Below are 24,044 nucleotides of genomic sequence, written 5' to 3'. Positions count from 1 at the left end.
GAAGAACATCTGGAAACAAAAAGTATAATAATGAATAGTCAGCATGGATTTCAAGAGGGAAAATCTTGCTTGACCAACCTTATTGAATTTTTTGAAGAGCTAACAGAGAGAGTAGACAATGTTATTGCAGTAAATGTAATTTATATAGATTTTCAAAAGGCCTTCGATAAGGTACCATATAATAGACTAATGAATAAGGCCAGAGAATGCGGAGTCAGGGACAAGTAGCAGAATGGATTGTTAGCTGGCTTCAAGACAGAAAGCAGAGAGTAGGGGTAAAGGGTAGCTATTCACAGTGGCAGAAGGTGAGTAGTGGTGTTCCACAAGGATCAGTGCTGGGACCACTGCTGTTCACAATTTACATTAACGATTTAGACTTTGGAATCAAAAACACAATTTCTAAATTTGCGGATGATACCAAATTGGGGGGGATAGTCAATACTGAGGAGGACTTCAACAAATTAAAGGAGGGCATTAATAAACTTGCAGAATGGGCAAATAATTGGCAAATGAAGTTCAACACAGATAAATGTAAGGTATTACATTTTGGTAGGAAGAATAGGGAGGTCACTTACTGCTTGGAGGGTGCGAGTCTAGGTGGGATAGAGGAACAAAGGGATCTCGGAGTACAAATACACAAATCACTAAAAGTTGCGCCACAGGTTAGCAAGGCCATTAAAAAAAGCAAACCAAGCACTAGGGTTTATTTCTAGAGGTATAGGGCTGGATTTTATCAATGGGGATGCGTTGGGGGCGGGCCTGCTGGTTGTCGGGTTTCAGTCCTGCCCCCAACGACGTCCGGCCAATCCACGCTACTTTCCCTAGATTAGCCGGCCAATTAAGGGAAAACCGGTGACAGAGGACATCAACGTATGACGTTTCATCCGTCAAAAATTTTTGACAGCTGAATTGTCAGCCTTTGACAGCTTTGAGAAGCTGTCAAACACTGACAATCTCTGTTCTATGGTGAGTCCTTGTACTGAAGACTCACCAAACCTCTTTCCTCAGCAGAAATCAGATGGCTGCTGCATCTGAGAATGCAGCAGCCATTCTGTCATCTCTGCCGTTGAGATGAGGAGCCTTCGGATCCCCAAGGGTTGAAGCCTGCAGGAAGAAGCAAGGGTAAGTAAACTTTTTCTAACACTTTACACTCATCTCCCATACTTACCTCTCCACACTTGCACCCATCACTCACCTCCACGGCGGACTTTTCCACCCCTTTCACCCCCGCAGACCCACTGCTCGCCTCGCTGTCCCTGGCGAGATTCGCAGCCGTCGGGAAGCCCGCACTTGTGTGGGTAAAATGGGGATAAGCCTCTTAACTGCCTGTTAACAGGCAATTAATTGGCTGTAATCCCCTTCCTGCCTCGAGGAGACGGGTCCTTGCGCAAGTCGGTGACCCGCCTCCCGGGAAGGTGGCATGGAGGCGGGTTGGGAGCGGGTTCGGTACCTGTTCAAGTTTCTGCCATTTTCCCGGCAGTCGGCCTCCATACCCGCCTCCCCAGGGCTGGCAAAATTCCCCCCATAGAATTGAAAAGTAGGGAAGTTATGCTAAAGCTGTATCGAACCTTGGTTAGACCACACTTGGAGGACTGCTTACAGTTCTGGTTGCCATATTATAAAAAGGATATAGAGGCACTGGAGAGGGTGCAGAGAAGATTTACAAAGATGATACCAGAAATACGAAGGTATACATATCAGGAAAGAATGAACAGGCTGGGTCTCTTTTCTCTTTGAAAAAAGAAGGCTGAGGGGTGAGCTAATAGAGGTCTTTAAAATTATGAAAGGTTTTGATAGAGTGGATAGAGAGAGAATATTTCCACTTGGGAGGAGCATAACTAGAGGCCATCAATATAAGATAGTCACCAAGAAATCCAATAGGGAATTCAGAAGAAACTTCTTTACCCAAAGAGTGGTGAGAATGTGGAACTCGCTACCACAGGGAGTGGTTGAAGCGAATAGTATAGATGTATTTAAGCGGAGGCTGGACAAGTATATGAGGGAGAAGGGAATGGAGGGTTATGCTGATAGATTTAGTTGAGGAAAGACGGGAGGAGGCTCGAGTGAAGCATAAATGCCAGCATGGACTGGTTGGGCCGAATGGCCTGTTTCTGTGCCGTATATCCTATGTAATCCTAAGTACATTGAATATACAGCACAGAAACAGGCCATTCAGCCCAACTAGTCTGTGCTGGAGTTTATAGTCCACATGAGTCTCCTCCTATTCCATGTGCTTCATCTCAGCCATTCAGAATATCTTTCTATTCCTTTTCTCTCATGTGCTCGTCTAGTTTCTTTTTGAAAGCATCTAAGCTATTTGCCTCAACCACTTTCTGTGTTAGCGAGTTCCACATTCTAACCACACTCTGAGTAAAGAAATTTTTCCTTATTTCCAGATCATAACAACTCGTTGCGTAAAAATAAAAATAAAAATTCTCATCTCCCCTCTGGCTCTTTATTATCTTGAATCTGTGTCCTCTCCTCACTGACCCTCCTGCCAGTAGAAACAGTTTCTGCTTATTTACTCTATCAAAAACCTTCATAATTTTGAATACCTCTTAAATGTCACTCAAAGGGTTGACGGTGAATAGGCAATGGCAAACATTCAAAGACCACATGGATGAACTACAGAATTTGTTCATCCCAGTTTGGCATAAAAAATAAAACAAAAAAGGTGACTCAACCATGGCTAACAAGGGAAATTAGGGATAGCATAAGATCCAAGGAGAGGACATATAAATTGGCCAGAAAAAGCAGTAAACCTGAGGATTGGGAGCAGTTTAGGATTCAACAAAGGAGGACAAAGGGATTAATTAAGAAGGGGAAAATAGAATATGAGAGTAAGCTTGCTGGGAACATAAAAACTGACTGTAAAAGCTTTTATTATAGATATATGAAGAGAAAAAGATTGGTGAAGTCAAGCATAGGTCCCTTGCAGTCATAATCAGGGGAATTTATAATGGGGAACAAAGAAATGGCAGACCAATTAAATACATATTTTGGTTCTGTCTTCACAAAGGAGGACACATATAACCTCCCAGAGATGTCGGGGAACATAGGGTCTGATGAAAGGGAGGAACTGAAAGAAATCAGTATTTGTAGGGAAATGGTGTTAGGGAAATTGACGGGATTGAAGGCCGATAAATCCCCAGGGCCTGATAATCTATATCCTAGGGTACTTAAGGAAGTGGCCCTAGAAATAGTAGATGCATTGCTGATCATCTTCCAACATTCGATGGAATCTGGAACAGTACCCATGGATTGGAGGGTAGCTAATGTTACCCCATTATTCAAAAAAGGTGGTAGAGAGAAAACGGGGAATTACAGACCGGTAAGCCTGACATCGGTAGTGGGGGAAATGCTAGAGTCCATTATAAAAGATGTAATAGCAAAGCACTTGGAAAACAGTGACAGGATCGGACAAAGTCAACATGGATTTACAAAAGGTAAATCGTGCTTGACTAATCTACTGGAATTTTTTGAGGATGTAACTGGTAAAATAGATAAGGGAGAACCAGTGGATGTGGTGTATTTGGACTTTCAAAAGGCTTTCGATAAGGTCCCGCATAAGAGATTAGCGTGTAAAGTTAAGGCACATGGGATTGGGGGCAAGGTATTGACTTGGCTAGAGAACTGGTTGGCAGACAGAAAGCAAAGAGTTGGAATAAACGGGTCTTTTTCCGAGTGGCAGGCAGTGACTAGTGGGGTACCGCAGGGATCGGTCCTTGGACCCCAGCTATTCACAATATATATTAATGATCTAGACAAGGGAACTAGATGTAATATCTCCAAGTTTGCAGACGACACAAAGCTGGGTGGGTGTGTGTGTTGTGAGGAGGATGCAGAGAAACTCCAGGATGATTTGGACAGGTTGGGTGATTGGGCAGAAGCATGGCAGATGCAATATAACGTGGATAAATGCGAGGTTATCCACTTTGGTGTCAAAAACAGGAAGGCAGATTATTATCTGAATGGCAATAGATTGGGAGAAGGGGAAGTGCAACGAGACCTGGGTGTCCTTGTGCACCAGTCGCTGAAGGTAAGCATGCAGGTGCAGCAGGCGGTAAAGAAGGCAAATGGTATGTTGGCCTTCGTAGCGAGAGGGTTTGAGTCCAGGAACAAGGATGTCTTGCTACAGTTGTACAGGGCCTTGGTGAGACCACATCTTGAGTATTGTGTGCAGTTTTGGTCACCTTATCTGAGGAAGGATGTTCTTGCCATGGAGGGAGTTCAGCGAAGATTCACCAGGCTGATACCTGGGATGGCAGGAATGACGTATAAGGAGAGATTGGGTCGATTGGGCTTATACTCACTGGAGGTTAGAAGAATGAGAGTGGATCTCATTGAAACTTATAAAATTCTGACAGGACTGGACAGACTAGATGCAGGAAGGATGTTCCCGATGGTCGGGGAGTCCAAAACCAGGGGTCACAGTCTAAGGATAAGGGGTAAGCCATTTGGGACAGAAATGAGGAGGAATTTCTTCACCCAGAGAGTGGTGAACCTGTGGAATTCTCTACCACAGAAGGCAGTGGAGGCCAATTCATTAAATATATTCAAGAAGGAGTTGGATATATTTCTTAAGGCTAAAGGGATATGGGGAGAAAGCAGGGACCGGGTACTGAATTTGGATGATCAGCCATGATCGCATTGAATGGCGGAGCAGGCTCGAGGGGCCGAATGGTCTACTCCTGCTCCTATCTTCTATGTTTCTAAATCTCCCCTTCGCCTTCTCTGCTCTAAGGAGAACAATCCCAGCTTCTCTAGTCCCTCGACATAACTGAAGTCCCTCATGCCTGCTCTTAGTTTTACCTCGATGAGGTAAATGTTCCCTCCCTTTCAATTGGCAGAGTACCCTGGCCTCCATGCCCTCTCCCCTAACTTTACCATTTGGGAAACCTGCATTATAACACAACTAACGCAATATGCTGTATTACCTGTACGCAATCGCATGCCATGTTTTAGATTTATTCAAATAACCTTGGTTTGGATTTCATGGTCGACTGTTTTCTGCTTCTTTGCACATCAGATTACAATTTTCCTGTCCATTATAATAAATATTGTTCATTGGTTTAGGTTTTCACATCAAATCAGTTCATTCAATAACAAGATTTCCAAATCCAATTTGAATTTGAAAGGAAGATTCTCAACTGCCAGTTTAATTGTAAGATAGTGAAAGAGTGGGGTATGTGTGTATAAATGCACACACGTACGCACACACTTGTTAAACTATAGAGACACTATTTTGGAAATGATTCAGTGAGCAGTTTTCCCTTGTAACTGATCTTTTAAAATTTGTTTTTAATATTCTCCCTAGAACTGGGCTGTACAGAAGCATTGTGTTTATTACCACTTAAACCAAAGGAGTGCTACGAGCTTGAAAGATAATAGGACAAGTAGTCCTTATGATAATTGCTGCTTGATTTTCTTTGCTTGTTGCAAAATGCATTGTACAGACTCACTAGATCTTAGTTACGGAGTTGCTTTGGGATGGGTACAGTCCTAATTTCAATGTTGGTGCATTCCAGTATTGGCAGTAAGCCCACAGCAGTGTGATTTACACATGACATCAGCTCTGCACTCAGTCTGTTTAGTCATTATTTGGCTCCACCTCTGTTATTAAAGTCTACCATATAATCATTGGAGGATTTGTGGCTTTAAGTTGGAATATTGTGCAAAATCCAAGATAATTGTGCATTCTGTGGGAAATGGTGAGTAGCCTTCAGTTTGAAGTATCACCAGTGATGCCACCATGCTGGTTAAATAACCATGGTGCATGATGGGATGTAGTTTACCTTTCAGATTTGGTGGTCAATACAGCCTCTTCCCACAATGCAGTTTTATCAAGTGAGATGATGCCACTGAGCTTTCGATGGATAATTGGTTAACTTCAGTTTTTCATCCTGTCGTTGTTTTGTCTTTTGAGTTGTAATTCCTTCCCTGCTATTGCCATATCACTACCCATTATCCTCAAGTACCTTGCACTATCGCACTTATAGATATGTTTACATCAACCAAGAGAAGTTAACGGTGGTCCTTGCAGCCAATGAGAGAAGGTCTGGTGAAAGGTTAGTTGTACCCTGGGGGAAGACTGGTGTTGGCATTGTGTCTCTCAGCAACTCCCTGGTCAAAATTCTTGATTACTTTTTTAAAAACAAAACTCCTGTGGACAACAGATGTAACTCGCCAGATGGTATGATTACTTTAGTGTTCTTAAGATATCATTAGTGGAAGTGTATTAGAAATAATATTGTTTAGTTTCACACTGGCTTAGCAGATAAAAAGCGCATTGCTACTAACCCATACAGACCGAGAAGGTACTGTGCTTAATTTATGGTATGTACAGGGTTAGCTAGTCTGTAAGGGTAGTAGTTGGCATCAGTGCCCCTGGATTATGGAGGGGGAAAAAAATCAGTCGGCAGTCTCTCTCCTGATCACTATCCAGTGACCCCCCCCCCCCCTGCTGAAAATTACGAGGGGAGGATGGAACTGAGCTCGGTTGTGATTGGTTGAATAACATGCTGATGCTCACGAGTAGGTGCTCATACAAAGCATTGCCACTGGAGTAAAGTACTAGCGGGCTTCCAGTGCCTGTTGGACTGTTCCCCACTCTCCCCGTTCACCACCCCGCCCCCCACCCACAAGTCAGGAAATGAGGGGGCGGGCAGCACTTTGGTTCTTTATGCCTCCTCAAGAAACTGGTCATTTTGATTGAAGGAAAAGGGAAAATTCTCAAAACAAACAAAATTAAATGTCGATTTTGTAAGTGCACGTAATTCTTTCAGAAGGAGATTAATGGATTGGTTTCCAGTTGCATAACAAGTGGTGCATATTATCAAACCAATGAGCTATTTGTACATTCCACAGCACCCATTATGGTAGAATAAGGAATCAGTCTGAGCTCCAGCCAACATCTTTCTGTCTAGTCAGTCTGTGCTGTTTTCCACAGAATTTATGGAACAAATATGGGCCAGGTTGAAGAAACAGACATTTCCTGAATTGAGCATTCAGACTCATTGTTTATCAATAGAAAAACATTCCAAATCAATTCAGAACAATTGTGAGCGAGAATGGCAGACGAGTGTGAGGACTGCCACTGACATTTGGTAAAACCAGTCCTAAGAGCCATAACACCAACACCAAACCAATCTCTTGAGATTCCATCTGCATGACAAATCTTTCCTGCTGTTAATGACATTGGGATATTCTAATGTACAAACTTGTTGAATACCTGCCAAAACCTCGTGGTGTCTCATTTTCCTCTCTGGATTACCCTGCAATTCCCCGTGACTGGGGAAGTGAAATTAATTTTCTCTGGTATTGGGATTGCATTTCTGGGCATAATTTCATGGTGAAGGGCACTTGATGATAAAAGGGTTGTGCAGATAAATCAGTCTGGCAAGGTGGGTGTGGTAAGCTTTCTGTCCTGTTCGAATTGTGAAGAACACTTTATTCTGGTGGTTAAAGGGGGCATTGTCTTCACATGCAAACGTCTTTGAAAAATATTCGCCGTTTGGCTGACGGGCGATGCTGCTGTAAGTTGGAATGAAAGAGTAATTGCACCAAAAATGTGTGTCAGCTTTTTTATTCCTTTCCTGACTGATAAAGGCAATGCCCGCTTAAAGCTGTAGCTTCTTACAACAGCTTGACAATCAAAGTTGGCCAATTAAGCCCCTGCACTGATACAAAAGCCAAACCGATCCACAACTGTCTTATTACAGTGATAACTATCTGAAGAAATTTTTTTTTTTTTTTTTTTTTAATTTTTGGTAAACCCATTTTGTTTTAGGAGGGCGAAGAGCTGTGACTCCTTTCACAGCAAAGGGACAATTTTGCCAGCCCTGGGGAGGTAGATATGGAGGCGGGACTGCCGGGAAATAGGCAGAATTTGGGGGCGGGTGCCCAACCTGCCTCCATGCCATCTTTCCAGGAGGCGGGTAGCAGGTAGTTAACAGGCAGAAAATAGGATTATCCCCTTTTTGCCCCCACAAGTGCGGGCTTCCCGAAGGCTCCAAAACACGCCAACTCAGCGAGGCGAGTACTGGGTCTGTGGGGGTCGGGGGGGGTGCAAAAGTGTGGTGTGAAGATAAGTGATGGGTGCAAGAGTGTAGAGGTGAGTATCTGAGGTAAGTGCAAAGTGTTTTTAAAAGTGTACTTACCTTTTGTTTCTTCCTGCAGGCTTCAGTCGGTGTGCATGCGGAGACTCTCGGACCTCCGCTTTGAAGATGACAGATGGCCGTTGCATTCACAGATGCAACAACCATCTCAATTCTGTTAAAGAAGTTTGATGGGGCCTTGTATTCAAGACCTCCTCAAACTGCAGAGAATGTCACCGTTTGACAGCTTCACAGAGCTGTCAAACAATGACAATTCATCTGTCAAAAATTCTTGACAGATGAAACTTCAAACGTTGACGTGCTCTGCAACCTGCTGAGCCCGCTGGCTGAGCTTAACAAGGTCAATCAAGGGAAAATAGCGTGGGTTGGCCACAAATCGATGGAGGCGGGACATCGACCCGACAAGCAGCAGTCCCGCCTCCAATGTGCCCCCAGTCACAAAATCGCCCTCCAAGTGACAGAATATTATGTTTCAGCGAGATGCACGTTACCGCATCATACGTTTGTTTTTTAAATGAAACCCAAAAAGGATTCTTCATAATAATATTAATAAATGAGTGCTGTTTTATAATATGAAAACAGTGTTGTTTTTATTTACATATTCCAGTATGAGCCGCTGTAAAGTATATAACTAAAAGTATATAACTAAAAACAGAAGTAATTTTTCTTGCTTTTTCTGTTTTCCATATTTGAGGTGGTTTGTGTTAATTTTTCAATCCTATTTATATGTGTTTTAGATTGTATTTGCCTGCTGTGGATTTTGTTTCTGGTGACACAGTTTTGTGTTCTAAAAACTAAGTCCCTTTAATTTCATATTTGTAGGATTTATTTGTAAGATAGACTCGTAGGCCCCAGTATTAGAGGTTCCGTGCTCCACTGGCAGACATGCAGCGGAGCCAGACTGTGGGCCACCTACAGCCTAAGGCATAGATAGATCCCTTTCCCAAATCACGGGGATAGGGTCATTTCCATAATCAAGGTGGGTTACCACACCTATACAGGGAGCGTCTGGGATTGACTACCTGTCTCTCCGGCAGTCTTGAGGCCTTTACTAGGCCCACAATGGGGCTACGGCCAGCTCTCCACTGGCATAAGTTCTGTTGGGTCTGTGGAGGGTGTGTGACGGACACAATTCCTGGAGTAGTGCAGAAACTTCTCCCAGACCTGCCCCAAAACAGTTTTTGGACATCGGGTGGCTGAAAATTTGCCTACTCTACCCCCAACCAGAAGTAGAGCTAGATTTTATACCATCCAAAAAACCGGCAGATCCAGGTTTTGCCCCAAATTCAAATTGCTTCCTATCCCTGTGGACAATCCACTTTACTCGGTGCCCTTGTCAGACCGCTCCATTTTAAGCCCACAGAATAATAGATTTTTACAGCACAGGAGGAGATTGTTCCTTTGGCGTCTCTCTGAAACAGCTGTCCATTTAGTCCCATTCATCTACCCTCTCCCTGTGCCTTTTGTTTTTTAATTTCAAATATATAACCACTTCCCTGTTAAAATCTATTGTGTATTCTGCTTCCATTACTGTTTCCAGTAGTCAATCCATGTCCTGAAAACCCTTTGCATAAAAAATAATCTCCTAATCGCTCCTTTCATTTTTATTGGTGTTGAACATTAAATTAGTTACTGGTTAATTGACCAGTAGAAATAGTTTTTCTTGATTAACTAACAAAATTTCACAAATTTTGATCACCGCTGTTAGATCTTCTCTTGATATTCTTTGTTTTAATGAAAAGCCCCCAGTTTCTCCAGTCTCTCTTCATAACGAAAGCCTCTCATCCATGCTGTCATCTTAGTGAATCACGTCTGCACCCCCTCCATGGCCTTGCCATCCTTGCTGAAGTACGATGCCTGGGACAGAACATAATGGCCTGTATTTTCCAATTGCAGGCCTCCCGCGGGTGGAGGTCTGCGATCTGGAAAAATCTACGCCCTTACCTGAGGGCTCCTGGGACGCACACGCTTCCGCTCCTGGGCCTCACCAAACTTGAAGTGCGCAGGGCCCACGTATCCCAGGGGCACATGTAGTTCGCAGCGTCCCTGGGATCACGTGGGCCATGGGGAGCCAATCACAGAAGGGAATCTCCCTTCATACATTTGACAGGAAGACCTGTCAAATATATATGAATGGAGATCAATGAAAAAACATCGTCAAACTTAAATAATTTTTTTTTTAAATCACATTTTTAAAATGACTTGAAATTACAATAAATTAAGTATTTTAAACAAAAATGTAATTTTTTGAAAAAAGTAATTAAAGTTTTTTACGGGGCTAAAAATAAACTTACCTTTTTTTTAAAAAGTATTTTTAAATGATTTTTTTTCCACTGATTTTTCTTTAACTTTTTTCAACTCTTATCCTGGTAAAAGCAGGCCTTATGCCTGTTTTTACCAGGCGTAAGAATTGTAAGGGTTTTCTGCGGGCGGAGGGTCTCCAAAAAGCGGAACTCTCCGCTTGCAGAGGCCCTTCTCCCAGGCAGCCAGCGGCTCTGTCAAGAGCTTTCTTGACAGATCGGAAATGCCGGTTTTCAGCGCATGCGCAGTGCATGCCTGAAACCGGCATTTCCAATGTCCCTACGGGTGTGTACACTGTGCGTATCTACCCGTAGGGATCAGAATATCCGGGTGGCGTAGTGGTTAGCACTGTTGCCTCACAGCACCAGAGACCCGGGTTCGAATCCAGCCTCGGGCAACTGTCTGTGTGGAGTTTGCACATTCTCCCCGTGTTTGCGTGGGTTTTCTCCGGGTGCTCCGGTTTCCTCCCACAGTCCAAAGATGTGCGGGTTAGGTTGATTGGCTATGATAAATTGACCCTTAGTGTTAGGGGGATTAAATACGTGGGGTTACAGGGATAGGGTGGGATATGTGTTGGTGTAGGGGTTACGGGGATCGGGTGGGATATGTGTCGGTGCAGGCTCGATGGGCCGAAATGGCCTCTATCTGCACTGTGGGGTTTCTGTGATTCTGTGATTTCTGTGAATATTCTAACTGTAGCTTAGCCAGTGATTTAGTTTGGGTTTAGTATTTCCTCTGCTTTTATACACAATGGCCTAGAAATTCGGTGGGCTGCGCCACCAGTTAGCGCCCAAAGAGTGCACTTAGTGGGTTTAGCGCCACTGGCCACGCCTCCCGCGAAATTTAGCGGGGCGCTAATGGCGGCGTTAGCCTGTAGCGCTGCGCCGCCACCGATGATGTCATCGGTGTGCGCAGCGCTCCGCTACCGCCCCGATCGCGATATTTGGTTGCGCCCCCCGCTGTAACGCCGGTCGCAATTTGCGACCAGTTCAGGGGGGCCTACCTGCGGCGGTAGTGGCGCTAGTTAAAGGAGAGGTGCAGGGCGGCCATTTTTTTGCTGGCCGCCTGCCAGCACCTCCTCGCCGCCCCCCCCCCCCCCCCCCGGCTTCCTGAGCCCCCCCCGGGCAGTGCCGGCTGTGTCCCAAGAGCCCGGCACTTCTCCTCGGTGCCGGGCTCTTTTGCCGGCACTCGCGATCTCCCATCGCGCTGGTGCAGGCCCCTCCCCTTTAAGAAGGGGAGGAAGGCCTGCAGTACCGCAGCGCGCCGTGCCGCAGCGTGTGGCACTGCGGCACGTTGCGCTGCGATATTCAGTTGCAGCGCCCCAAGAGGGATGCGGGGCGCCTCGAGCAGTGCCCCGCTTCCGTTTGGGGCGCTGAAACTGAATATCGGGCTGGCGCAAGCGGCTCCGTCCAGAGCGGTAATTCCGGCGCCCAGGCGAGCTTGGCGCCCCCGAATTTCTAGGCCAATGTCTTTTATTTATAAAAAACCTAGGATCATATATACTTTTTTTATACAGCTTTATCAACTTATTTTACCATTTTTTTTACAATTTGTGTATTTGAAACCCCAAGTGTCTTTGCTCCTCTGCCCCTTTTAAAGTTTTACTGTCTATCCTCTCTTTTTATTCTTCCTCTGAAGTTATATCATTAAATTTCATCTGAATATTTTCTTCACAATCCACTAACTTATCTACATCTTCCTCAAATCACTTACAGTTCTCCGCACAATTTACTATACTCATTATTTTTGTGTTGTGTTCCCCGTCTACCTAAGTCCAGATCAATAAAGCTCCCCTTAATAGGTCCCGTCAATTTCTGTATACATGAATATTGGGTTTATTCTGAAAATAGTACTCATTTGTGTAGAATATGTGATTGCCAACACAATAATTTGCCAATCTTAGCTATTCCATCTGGAATAGATACTGAGTGGCAGTAGAAGAGTGAAATCAAGGGCCAGTTCCTCTCTTCCATTGACTCTTGGAATTCTGCAAGTGGCCACTTACTGATTGCCAATGGCCGAGCCAGAAACCAAGTTGCCTGCTTGCCCTATGGGTCAGTGATTAATACTTTCGGGAGAAACCTGAAAGAGAGAAAGCAAGAAATTGCGAGGGGAAAAAAACATTTTTGTTCTCTACTAAGTCTTAAAAGAATGCTATTGAGTTACTTGCAAGTATTGAGAAACCAATAGGATATGAGGAAGTATCTGGAATGGCAAGTAGATTTCAGACTAAATTCTTCCCTTTATTTTAGTGAGGATGAGCAAATATTTTCAAAATTGTTCTCCAAAATTTACACTGTAACCTGCAGGAGTCCTGATATTAGAGATTAAAAAGTGATTATAGTTCAACTCTTTAACATGTGAAAAAGCAGAGAAAACCGTATAGAGCATAGGACAAGTATTGTGAGTAGCGGTTCAAGGGCAGAGATACAAATATTTTTGAAGGGGGTTGGGGGAACCAACAGATTAATGCAAACCACCTCACAGAATCATGTTAAAATAACACATCATTGTTTGTACAAAAATCTATTTAAAGGGACCTGATTAGAGACAAATTACAATTTGTGTGAGTCATTGTTTAGAAATTGCTCCGTCTGTGTAGAACGCCCCTGATGCAGTAAACATGCAGTTTGGTACTGAGTCACCCAGACTAGGAAGGTCCCAGGTTTGATCCCTAATTTGTGGTGAGTTCACTGATCTCAACCACGATGGCCGTAGGGGTGCTACAATAGGCCTTCCAGAATAGGGAGGGGAAAGATCGGCCAAAGCTTCTGCTCCTAATTATTATCCCTCTACAGGAAAGTGTACATGAATGGATCTGGATGAGAACAGGATTGACGACACATTCCATATGTGAATGTGTGCAGTGAACGTCGGAAGCTGTTCGATCATGGGGTGCATCATAGCAGAGCCTGATACTGTCCTCTGACGACGACGACAACAACAACAACTTGCATTTGTATAGCACCTTTAGCCTAGTAAAATGTCACACGCTGCTTCACAGGAGGCTGACATTCACATACAGGCACTTTCCAGCAGAGGTCTCTGGATAGTGATCGGGAAGGGGAATCCTGGCCGACCTGTTGTTCTATCCCTTCATTGAGGATGATTGTAACGGCTCAAATGTGCCCAAGCTAACCCCAACCCCAACCAATTTGGCACAAACTAAATATAGAACCAGGGGCCTTCCTGGTCTGTGTGGGTCAGTCCCATACCAGGGAGTACATTCATCCATTGAACTATTGGTGGGAAAAATAAATGTTCTAATTAATAAAAATTAGCACTAATGAGTTACCATATTTAACCAAGTCTATTTTAGGATGTTCTATCTCTTTGAGGAGAATATTGTGCAGTGTGCTTGCATGGAAAGGTGTGCTTGGCCTGTGTGAGCCGCAGAGGGTTACAGGTAAATTCTATCCTGTGACTGCACCCTGGTTACGAGGTATTGTCCTTGCTTGTAGGAGACAGCAGAGGACTCCAGGAGGAAACAAAGTGCAACAGCAACATGGAGAGCATCAGCCTAGCAACACAAAGCATAACCGGGACCACTCGAGACAGTACCAGCCTCCAGCGCCACATGCTGCAGGAAAACAGGGTCCAACGAACCACGGCTACAGCCAGCAGCGCCGATGGCAGCACAACCAGAGACACTCTCCTAATGACCAGGAGTTGAACAGGAATGCCAAAGACAGCAATAATGTTCAAAGCGAGGATCCCTCGCACAGCCCTGCCCAGATGGCAGGGGAGCTGCATAAGCCTACAGATCCGCCCAGCAGTCCGACTCAGCAGAACCTCCAGAACTCTGAAATAAAACGGAAAGACAGCATTTCTGATCGGCAGGTGGACCAACCTAAAGTTAATCTATTGGAGTCTTCCAAAGATAGACTGAAAAGAAGGCTGAAGGAAAAGGTACTTTTTCTTCTTTTCTTCAACTCTCTCATCCCTCAAAAAAAAATCTCATGTATAGACCTCTGATTTGCTTTTTTATTTATTTAAAATATCTTTCCCTTAATCAGATTTCAATTAAATCCCCCAAAAAATCATGTGGATCTGTAAATGAGGTTTCAATTTCTTAATTCAATCTTCCTCTGACTTGAGACCAAACCCAATCTAGATGTCTGTTTAAAATGAGCTACAGTGAAACTAAGCGGTGTCCTCTCACAAGTAGGGACTGAAATAAAAAAAAATGTTGTCCTTAAAGTGATCTTCATTTTGTAGCCATCATGAATGAGATTAATCAAATAGATGTACTTGGGTTTTCAAACTGTGTTCTAGTAGGGAAGGTTAAGACTAATGGAATAGGTGACAAATTGTCTAGATGGATTAAGAATTGGCAGCAACAGAAGATAGATACAGATCAGCCGTGATCTAATTGAATGGCGGAACAGGCTCGACTGACTGAATGACCTACTCCTGTTGCTATGTATGGAGAAGTAATGTGTGATAAGATTCAATTCTGTTCCACTGTTTTTCACGATATTTATTAATGGTGTGCAGCAAGGTGCCTGTAGTAATATCCAAGAGTGGAGATGATCAGAAATTATTCACTCAGGGAGTTGTCGGGATCTGGAACGCTCTACCTGAAAAAGTGGTGGAAGATGATTCCATCAATAATTTTAAAAGGTTCTTGAGGATGAGGATCTGACAGGGTTGCGGACAAAATTCGGGGATGTGGGACTAAGCACCGCTGCTCTTTCAAAGAGCCAGCACAGGCACGACGGGCCGAATGGCCTCCTTCTGTGCTGTACTTTTCTATGATTCTAATGTAGTAATAATAGGTTTACTGATGACACTAAGCTATGTCGACAGGTAACAAGTAGAAAAGAGATTGATTATCTTCAGTGAACTTAGACCAATTATGTGGATTAGCTGTGTTACGGCAGATGGATTTTAATGTGGATAGTAAGGAAATGCATACATGAGTCAGTACCAGTAAACGTGTGCATATGATGAAAATATTGCAGAAGCTAAAAAGGAAAAGAATTTGGAAGTGATTATTGGTCATACACCAAAAGCAACTGGTCACTGAAGCAGTTATTAATAAGGCAAGTAGGATACAGGGTTGTAACTGGAGAGGTTTGGGCTACAAGTCAAAACAAGTTATACTGACATTTTACAGATTAATGCAATTCTGGAGTATGAAGTGCAGCTTTGGTCACCCTACCTCAAAAAGGATATAAATACATTAGAAAGATGATTTCAGGGTTTATGAAGAAAGGCTCAAGTGACTTTTTTTTTATTCGTTTTTGGGATGTGGGCGTCGCTGGCAAGGCCAGCGTTTACTGCCCATCCCTAATTGCCCGGGAGACTACAGTGATTTTTACCAGAGAAGAGAACACTAAGGGGAGACATGATACAGGTCTTTAAAATAACTAGTGGTACAGATAAGGTTGAAGTAAACAAGCTATTTAAGTTGAAAAATGAGTATAGTGCAAGAAGACACGTATAAAATTCACAAGCCTCGAGCAAAGTTAAAGATTGGGAGGGGAAAATCCCCCCGCCCACCCATCCCAAATATATTGGCCTGCAGAACATACACTAAGAAAGTAGTTAATTTGGGGTTAATTAGCATCTTTAAAGGGAGCTAGATTGATATCTGTTGAGGGCATAGGGATTGAGGGTTATAAAAATATTAATATCGAGCTTGATTATTTTCAGTGAAAGTAGCAGAAGGAGCTTGATGTTGCTTTAAGTTAGAGGATCAACAGTTAGGGGGTGGCGGCAGAAATGGGGAGTCCCTAATTAGAGTAATCATACTCTGAGAGCCTTTTGTTTGAACCCCTGAATTTAGTCCTTTTAATCCAGTCATTTTTATGCTGGGTTTCAAAATTTAAGGAATGTATTGTGGTAAATAGAGCTCCAATTTTGAATGAGTCATGGTGTAAGACTACCCGGGTTAAATCTAGTGGTAATATTTTATTCTGACTTTTGACGGGGTTTACATCATTCTACGGTTAATCTGTATTTCTGTTGCCACCAGTAAGCTTTAGTAGTACAGGTAGACTATCCTTTATCCGAACTTCCGAAAACCGAAACCCTCTAAAAACCAAAGGTTTTTTCGTTCAGCGTAAGTCGTGCGCACGACATGACCAGAGTGGCGCACGACTTACGCTGAGCAGAGGGTCAGCGTAAGTCGTGCGCACGACCCCGACCCCCGCCGCGGACCCCCCCGCCGACTCCCGCCGACCCCCCCACCGACGACCCCGACCCCCCGACGACCCCCCTGCCGACCCTGACCCCCGCTGACCCACCCCTGACAAATTTCCCAGTCTTATAAAATACCATCCAAAATTTTCCGAAAACAGAAACATGGCTGGTCCCGAGGTTTTCGGATAAAGGATAGTCTACCTGTAGTACAGGGCACCCCAAAGACTTTACATTACTCATTTATTTTGGAATTCTCCGGGGGGGAGCAAAGTAACGAGAGGATTGGCGAGGTCACTGACATTTACCCTCACTCCCAGCATAAATAGTAGTGTGGAATTGGGACAATTCTGCTGCTTCTGTCACTATTCTGTAACAGTTGCAATGAGTCTAAATTGCCAGCAGTGGAGTTTCAGTCATGCTAAGCAATTAGCAGTGGGAACATGCAAGATTTCCACAAACCGATGGAAACCCTGATTGGAAAATGAGAAGAGATATTGGCCCCAATATTCCTCCCCTATACATTCAGGGAATGTTCAGTTCCTAGGCATGTAGGAGAGGAAAAAGGGCCGGGGAGCCTTGACAACCTGGGATCTCCAGGACACTTACAACAGGGGCAGACATTATAATTGCATGAGAATGACTGACGGAGGGGAGTAACAGTGCCTCTCGTCTAATTTTCCTCTGGGAACGTCAATTGGGCACCCATTTTGAAGCTATCAGCAACCCTTGCACCAGGGCCCTCTCAAATCAGAGGGTCAAAGAGGGACAGGCAACAAGGCCAACAGGGACCCATTGGACCCGACAGCAGGCAGAAGGCATTAGGTTTTGGGTCGATAACTCTGTTTCTCTCCACGATGCTGCCCGACCTGCTGAGTATTTCCAGCATTTTCTGTTGTTATTTCAGATCTCCAGCATCCGCAGTATTTTGCTATTGTATTTGAGCCAGCAGCTATTACTGCCAACTTTGCACCCCTTATTCTGGTTGTATGGCCCTGCCAGGGGGCATGTCGGAGCATGCTAATGCCCTGAACCTTTAAATCCAGGTGGGTTCAAGTTGGGTCAGGCACAGTGCACCCGATTAGCATCCCAGTGCAGAGGGAGAAGGATATTGGGGCCATTACCTGTAAATTAGACATTTTATTTAAAGGCGTCAGTATTGCCAACGTACATGAGTAATTTTAAACATAAAATGTTACAAATAAATTCCATTAAAGTATAGCAACCAACCAGAACTATGAGGTGCGTGCAGAAAAAGGTTCCTCCCACAGAGAGTGTTTATAGCAGGGCATTTCTAGTCAAAATTAGATGGGCACATCGGAAGAAAGAAGCCATCATAGCTGCACTGTTGCCTTTTTAAGCACAATATATATTTTGTATCCAAGGTTTCAGCAATAACTGGACACAGGCTGGTAAGTGTCCCTCCAGTGTCTTTGCACAAAATAATATTAATTGTGTATGCCCCTTATTTGGGGGCAGAGGGTGGAAATAAGGGAACGATGTCCATGTAGTTATAACTTAATCTGAAGGAGATGTTCGATTGCATTGACGTCATGGTTCTAACAGAAACTTGGCTCATGGGTGGTAACACCTTACTGAAGCCTTCCTCCTGGCCATCTGCCTCGCCCAAACAGTGTAACCTTTATCACCAAATCACACTTTGGTCTCTCCCCACCCCCCCCCCCCCCTTACTCCTGGTACCTTCTCCTCCTTGGAGAACTTCACCTTGTTTTGCCCCCTCACCACTTCTTTAAAATCCTCATTCTCTGCTGCCTCCGCCAAGCTTCACCCCCAAGTCTCGCTCCGTCATATCCTCCTTTCTTTTCTCCCTCAGCCTCTGCAGTGAGTGACTCCTTATCCTCAATGACTTTAATCTCCATCTCAACTCATTGCGCTCCTGTCTTCCCTGAAACTCTCCCTCCATATAAACTCTCCTACCCATATTCACAGCAACTCCCTCGACCAATCACATAGCCTCTCTAGTCTTGCGGTCTTGATCACAGACAAGGCTATCTCCAACCTCTTCCTTGTATCCCTCACCACCCACATCCCCCTACCTCTTCCTATTCCACTTCCTTCTGCATATGTGCCTAGAAAAAACTCTCCCTAATCACTTGCTTTCAAGCTGTCAACCACTTAGCCTTTGGCCCTCCAGTCACCATGATACTTCTGCAGCTTTTGATCTGCTCAACCACTCCTCCCCCTCCCCTGTGCTGCCCATATTCCCAGTAAAGCCTTTACTTTCTTCCATCCTGGTCACTCCCTGATATGGTTCCTATCTACACAGACTTGAGTGTATTTGGCATACAGCTGGTTTAGCCATCCATCTCTTGGACCACATTTTGTGCAAAAATTGCTCATTACTCCAGGAGAGCAAAGATAACGCCCGACTTCTTTTGTCCACTGCCAACCGTCTCCTTCCACCATCGCCTCCAAAAAAAAAAAAAAAAAAAAAAAAAAAAAAAATGCGACTGGCTCATGGACTTCATTGTCACGAAGATTGAAACCATCCGTTCAGCTGCCTTTGCTGCTTCCCCCACTTCCCCTTGCTCACCGATCCAAACTTCCCCCAGCCCTAGCCCTGAAACGACATTTGTCTCTTATCTCCCTTCAAGCTTTCCATGAGCTCATCTTGAGATGTACTTGCTGCTCCGTTTGATCCCATTCCTACTAAACTGCTGACCACTAACTTCCCTTCCTGGCTCTCATGCTAGCTGACATTGTAAATGATTCCCTCTCCTCAGATACTGTCCCCTTCCCTTTCAAAACAGCTGTCATCACCCCCTCAAAACAAAACTACCCTTGGCCCCTCTGTCCTTGCAAATGATTGCCCAATCTCCAATCTCTCTTTCCTTTCCAAAGTCCTTGAACATGTTGCCACTTCCCAAATTAGTCCCTATCTTTCCTTCAACTTCATGTGTGCATCTCTCCAGTCAGGTTTCTGCCACTGCCACAGCACTGAAACATCCCTAATCCAAGTCACAAAATACATACTCTGTGATTGTGACCATGGTGCACTGTCCCTCCTCGACCTCTCTGCAGTCTTTGACATGGTTGACCACACCATCTTTCATTTCCACTGTCCAGCTCACTGGGACTGTCCTAGTTTGTGTCCACTCTTATCTGTCCAATTGTAGTCAAAGCATCTCCAGCAACGGCTTCTCTTCTCACCCTCATACCATTACCCTAAGGGTCTACATGATGCCCTTTGGTGACATTATCTGAAGATGTGGGGCCAGCTCCTGTATTTTTTTTTATTCGTTTATGGGATGTGGGTGTCGCTGGCAAGGCCAGCATTTATTGCCTATCCCTAATTCCCCTTGAGAAGGTGGTGGTGAGCCGCCTTCTTGAACCGCTGCAGTCCGTGTGGTGAAGGTACTGCCACAGCGCTGTTAGGGAGGGAGTTCCAGGGTTTTGACCCAGCAACGATGAAGGATTGGTGATATAATTCTAAGTCAGGATGGTGTGTGACTTGGAGGGGAACGTGGAGGTGGTGGTGTTCCCATGCACCTGCTGCCCTTGTCCTTCTAGGTGGTAGAGGCCACGGTTTGGGAGGTGCTGTTGAAGAAGCCTTGGCGAGTTGCTGCAGTGCATCTTGTAGATGGTACACACTGCAGCCACGGTATGCCGGTGGTGGAGGGAGTGAATGTTTAAGGTGGTGGATGGGGTGCCAATCAAGCGGGCTGCTTTGTCCTGGATGGTGTTGAGCTTCTTGAGTGTTGTTGGTGCTGCACTCATCCAGGCAAGTGGAGAGTATTCCATCGCACTCCTTACTTAGCAAAATACTGCAGATGTTGGAAATCCGAAATAACAACAGAAAATGCTGGAAAAACTCAGCAGGTCAGGCAACATCCGTGGAGAGAAATTTGAGTTGACGTTTCGGGTTTGACCCTTCAAAACTGGAGAGAAAAGGAACTAGATCGAAGGCAGGGCTGCGATCGGACAAAAGAATAAAAGAACCAAAAGAAGTAAAAGAGATTAGAAGCTAGACGAGATGGTAATAGGCTGGGATTAGGTGTAAAGTGTACTGGCAGGGCAAAAGATAGCTGCCAGGTGTGAGGGAGAAACAAAAGGAAAGGGGGGGGGAGGAAAGGAGTGGAAAAATATAAGTAAAAATGAAATAGGGGCCAAGGTTATGATCTGAAATTGTTGAACTCGATATTGAGACCGGAAGGCTGCAGAGTGCCTAATCGGAAGATGAGGTGCTGTTCCTCGAGTTTACGTTGAGCTTCCGTGGAACAGTACAAGAGGCCAAGGACGGTGCCTTGTAGATGGTGGAAAGGCTTTGGGGACATTATACAGGTTGAGCGTCCTGAATCCGGCAACCTCGGGACCGAGGCCAAGCCAGTTTTCGTGTTTTTCCGGACTTCGGAACGTGTTTCTGATGTCTGAAGTCTGGAAATATCACAACCTGGGCTTGGGCGTTTCCGGACTTTGGACATCCGAAACACGTTCCGAGTCCGGAAATGCCTGGGCCCAGGTTGCGATATTTCTGGTTTTTGGACGTCACCCGGCTGGCGGCAGAAACGGTTTGACAGGGTGTCTGGATTCCAGAACATTTTATGGATTCCGGACGACCCTGCCACCAATCGTCCCGGCTTCTGGAACTCCGGATTTTGGACGCTCAACCTGTACTGACATTACTCAGCTGTACCTCTGCAACATTTGTCTCAACCTTGTTCTGAATTCCCCCACCATTGGGAAGATCAAAGCCAATGTGTTCGGCCCCCAACCACAAATTCCGTGCCCTTACCACCAATTCAGTACCTCTTCCCGGCCACGGTCTCAGGTTGAAGCAGACTGTTTGCAATTTCAACATCCTAGCCGACCCTGAGCTGAGCTTCCAATCTACTTAATCATCTACTTAAACCTCCATAACCGCCTACCTCCGCCCCTGCCTCAACCCATCTGCTGCTGAAACCCTCATCAATACTTTTGTCAGCTCCGGACTCGAGTATTCCAATGCTCTCCTGGCTGGTATCTCATCATCCACCCTCCCTAAATGCTGCCCGTATCCTGTCCTGAAGAGCCCTGTCCATCCTAGTGCCCCAGTGCCTTCAATTTAAAATTCTCACTTAAATCGCTTCATGACTTTGCCCCTCCCTATCTCTGTAACCTTCTCCAGACTTGTCATTGCATACTAAAGGTTGTTATGAACATTTAAAAAAATATATAAGTTCTCAAGTAAAGTCACTTGGGTCACCTTCTAATGGATTTTCAGTTTCATTCCTTAATTAATAAGTATACAGTAACAAGTTTCTACATCTTAACTAGTCTGAATTGCTTCCAGGACCCACTGTTTCAATAGGGTGAGACAAAATCAGTCATGGCAAGAGCATTCTAGTGATTATATGATGTTTCCAGACTAGAATTTCTCTGTCTCCAATATTAGTTGCATTCTACGTTCTTCAGTTCAGTTCAATTTAGATCCCATTTGACTTGAGGAAACACTAACTGAATCTTAAAGAATGGAAGAACAAAAAAAACGATTAAAATACCATTTAAGTTGAGTTGAACTATTTTTGAATGCTACAGGATGAAATTTCCTTGGACACGACAAACCCGCAGAAAACCAAAATGGACAAATTGATAGAAATCCTCAACAGCATGAGGAACAACAGCAGTGATGTGGATTCCAACCTCACCACTTTCATGGAGGAGGCACAGAACTCTACCAACTCAGAGGAGATGCTAAGCGAGATAGTTAAAACTATTTATCACAAGGCCGTAACGGACAGGAGTTTTGCTTCAACGGCTGCCAGACTGTGTGACAAAATGTCTCTCTTCATGGTGGAAGGAACTAAATTCCGAAGCTTACTCCTCAATATGTTACAGGTAAGGATGGTTTTTGTTGTTATATAGAAATTACAACATGGAAACAGGCCTTTTGGCCCAACCAGTCTGTACTGTCTGTGTATGTCTGCTCTATCTTTATCTTTATCTTTATCTTTATCTTTTTCTGTTCTAACAAAAACAAAATGTTTCAATTCGTTCTTTCTATTTGTATTTCCTCAAACCAGGCAGAATCCTAGTGAATCTGCGTTGCACTCTCTCTGTTGACTCAATGCCCTTCCCATAGTGTGGAGCCCAAAACTGTACACAGCACTGTGGGCTTACTACGGTTTTGTATACATTCACCATTACATCTTGCCTTTGCCTTTTTATATTCTATACCTCTTCCCATAAAACCTAGTATTTCATTAGCCTACAACCGTCTGACTCTGAGGCGAGAGTGGTACCACTGAGCCAAGCTGACACTTGAAACTGCTAATGAAGTCAACATTTTGTATAGAGCTTCTCCAGCTGTGTCATCATGAAATTCCTCCTTTATTGATATCATAAACCCTTGGATAACGTTGAATAATGTAGGTTAGACATAGATTCTAGAGTCTTACTTGATTGTCTTTAGAAGTCATAAAGAAATTTCACACAACTTTATCTCAGGCGATTTAAAACAAATTGGGTAAGATCCATGTTGGGACAAATTGTCTATGGTCTGTGGCGGGTATGGGCTGAGTGCCTTTTCTCGATCCATGGTTATAAATTTGTGTAGGACATCATTTTTTTCCCAGAAAGTGAAGAAAAAGAAAATTCTTTAGTTCAGGGAAGTGTAATGTAAGAAATCAACTGTGGAGATGAGTGGGTTACGCCTCTAGTGTTTCCGTGTTTCATGAAGAATAAAAGATGGCTGGCAGCATTGCATGGATGTGACGCACTTGGGAGGCTTGGATAGGCTACTAGACACGTAGCTCATGAACTTCAAGGAATGCGGGTGAATGTTCTCATTTTTGATTCATCCTTTAGAGCTTAAGATAGCTATTAGGCTTGTTAGTCATACCAGTACTCTGCATTATGTGACGGGAAGAAAGGGCGATGCTACGAGATGATGACAGGAGACCAGGGTTATACATTTTAGTTTTTCCTTTGACATACTGTACTATTTTACTATATCCTGTCAATGTTGTATTTGTATTCCCTGTCAAAAGGAACTTGCCAGCTCTCCCCTTCTCTTCAACGGACCCCACCACCAGTGAGTATGGTACTGATACTCTGATACCAGGTTCAATCCCTGACCTGTGCTGAGTTAGTCAGTTCAGCCAGGGTTAAAGTAGGTTGCCACAATTAACCTGCGTGCCATGGCGCTAAGGAGGATCGCCTACTTAAAGGTGCTCATTGGGTGAAGACAGGAATGTATTCCGCTATGACGTCTTTCATAATGAAAAAGACTGTTGATATTTCGGTATAGCCTCACGTGTAAAGAATTGGCGAAGTACTAAGGGGTAACTAGAATCTATGGAACTGGGAAAGAGAAGGTTCAGAGGTGATATGGTAGCTGTTTTTAGGATTCTAAAGAAACTAGATAATGTAGATCATGACCAGCTGTTTTAATGAGACTGCATGCCTCACGTTGTATCTTTCTTTCAGCTTTAACGCTAGTCGGCTGGGTTACCCGGGCCTTGGGAAACCCAGCAGCTAAAGGGA

At 44.3% G+C, this 24,044-nt stretch overlaps 1 protein-coding gene across 3 annotated transcripts in view; it reads left to right on the top strand.

Moving 5' to 3' along the window:
- The window catches only part of ctif (CBP80/20-dependent translation initiation factor), a 292,382-nt gene that overhangs the window by 227,960 nt on the left and 40,378 nt on the right, over nucleotides 1-24,044 (top strand). For all 3 annotated transcript variants that reach the window (XM_085975110.1, XM_085975119.1, XM_085975101.1), the window contains 2 exons: nucleotides 13,880-14,327; nucleotides 22,098-22,397. In XM_085975110.1, the coding sequence (XP_085831236.1) occupies nucleotides 13,880-14,327; nucleotides 22,098-22,397 (748 nt within the window). The remainder of the gene's footprint in view (nucleotides 1-13,879; nucleotides 14,328-22,097; nucleotides 22,398-24,044) is intronic.

The sequence above is a fragment of the Somniosus microcephalus genome, chromosome 2 (assembly GCF_052327205.1).
Source record: "Somniosus microcephalus isolate GS21.2 chromosome 2, FLI_Smic_1.0, whole genome shotgun sequence".
Classification (NCBI taxonomy): domain Eukaryota; kingdom Metazoa; phylum Chordata; class Chondrichthyes; order Squaliformes; family Somniosidae; genus Somniosus; species Somniosus microcephalus.
The sequence above is the reverse complement of the archived record's forward strand: the minus strand, read 5'-3'. Positions and strand labels throughout refer to the sequence as shown.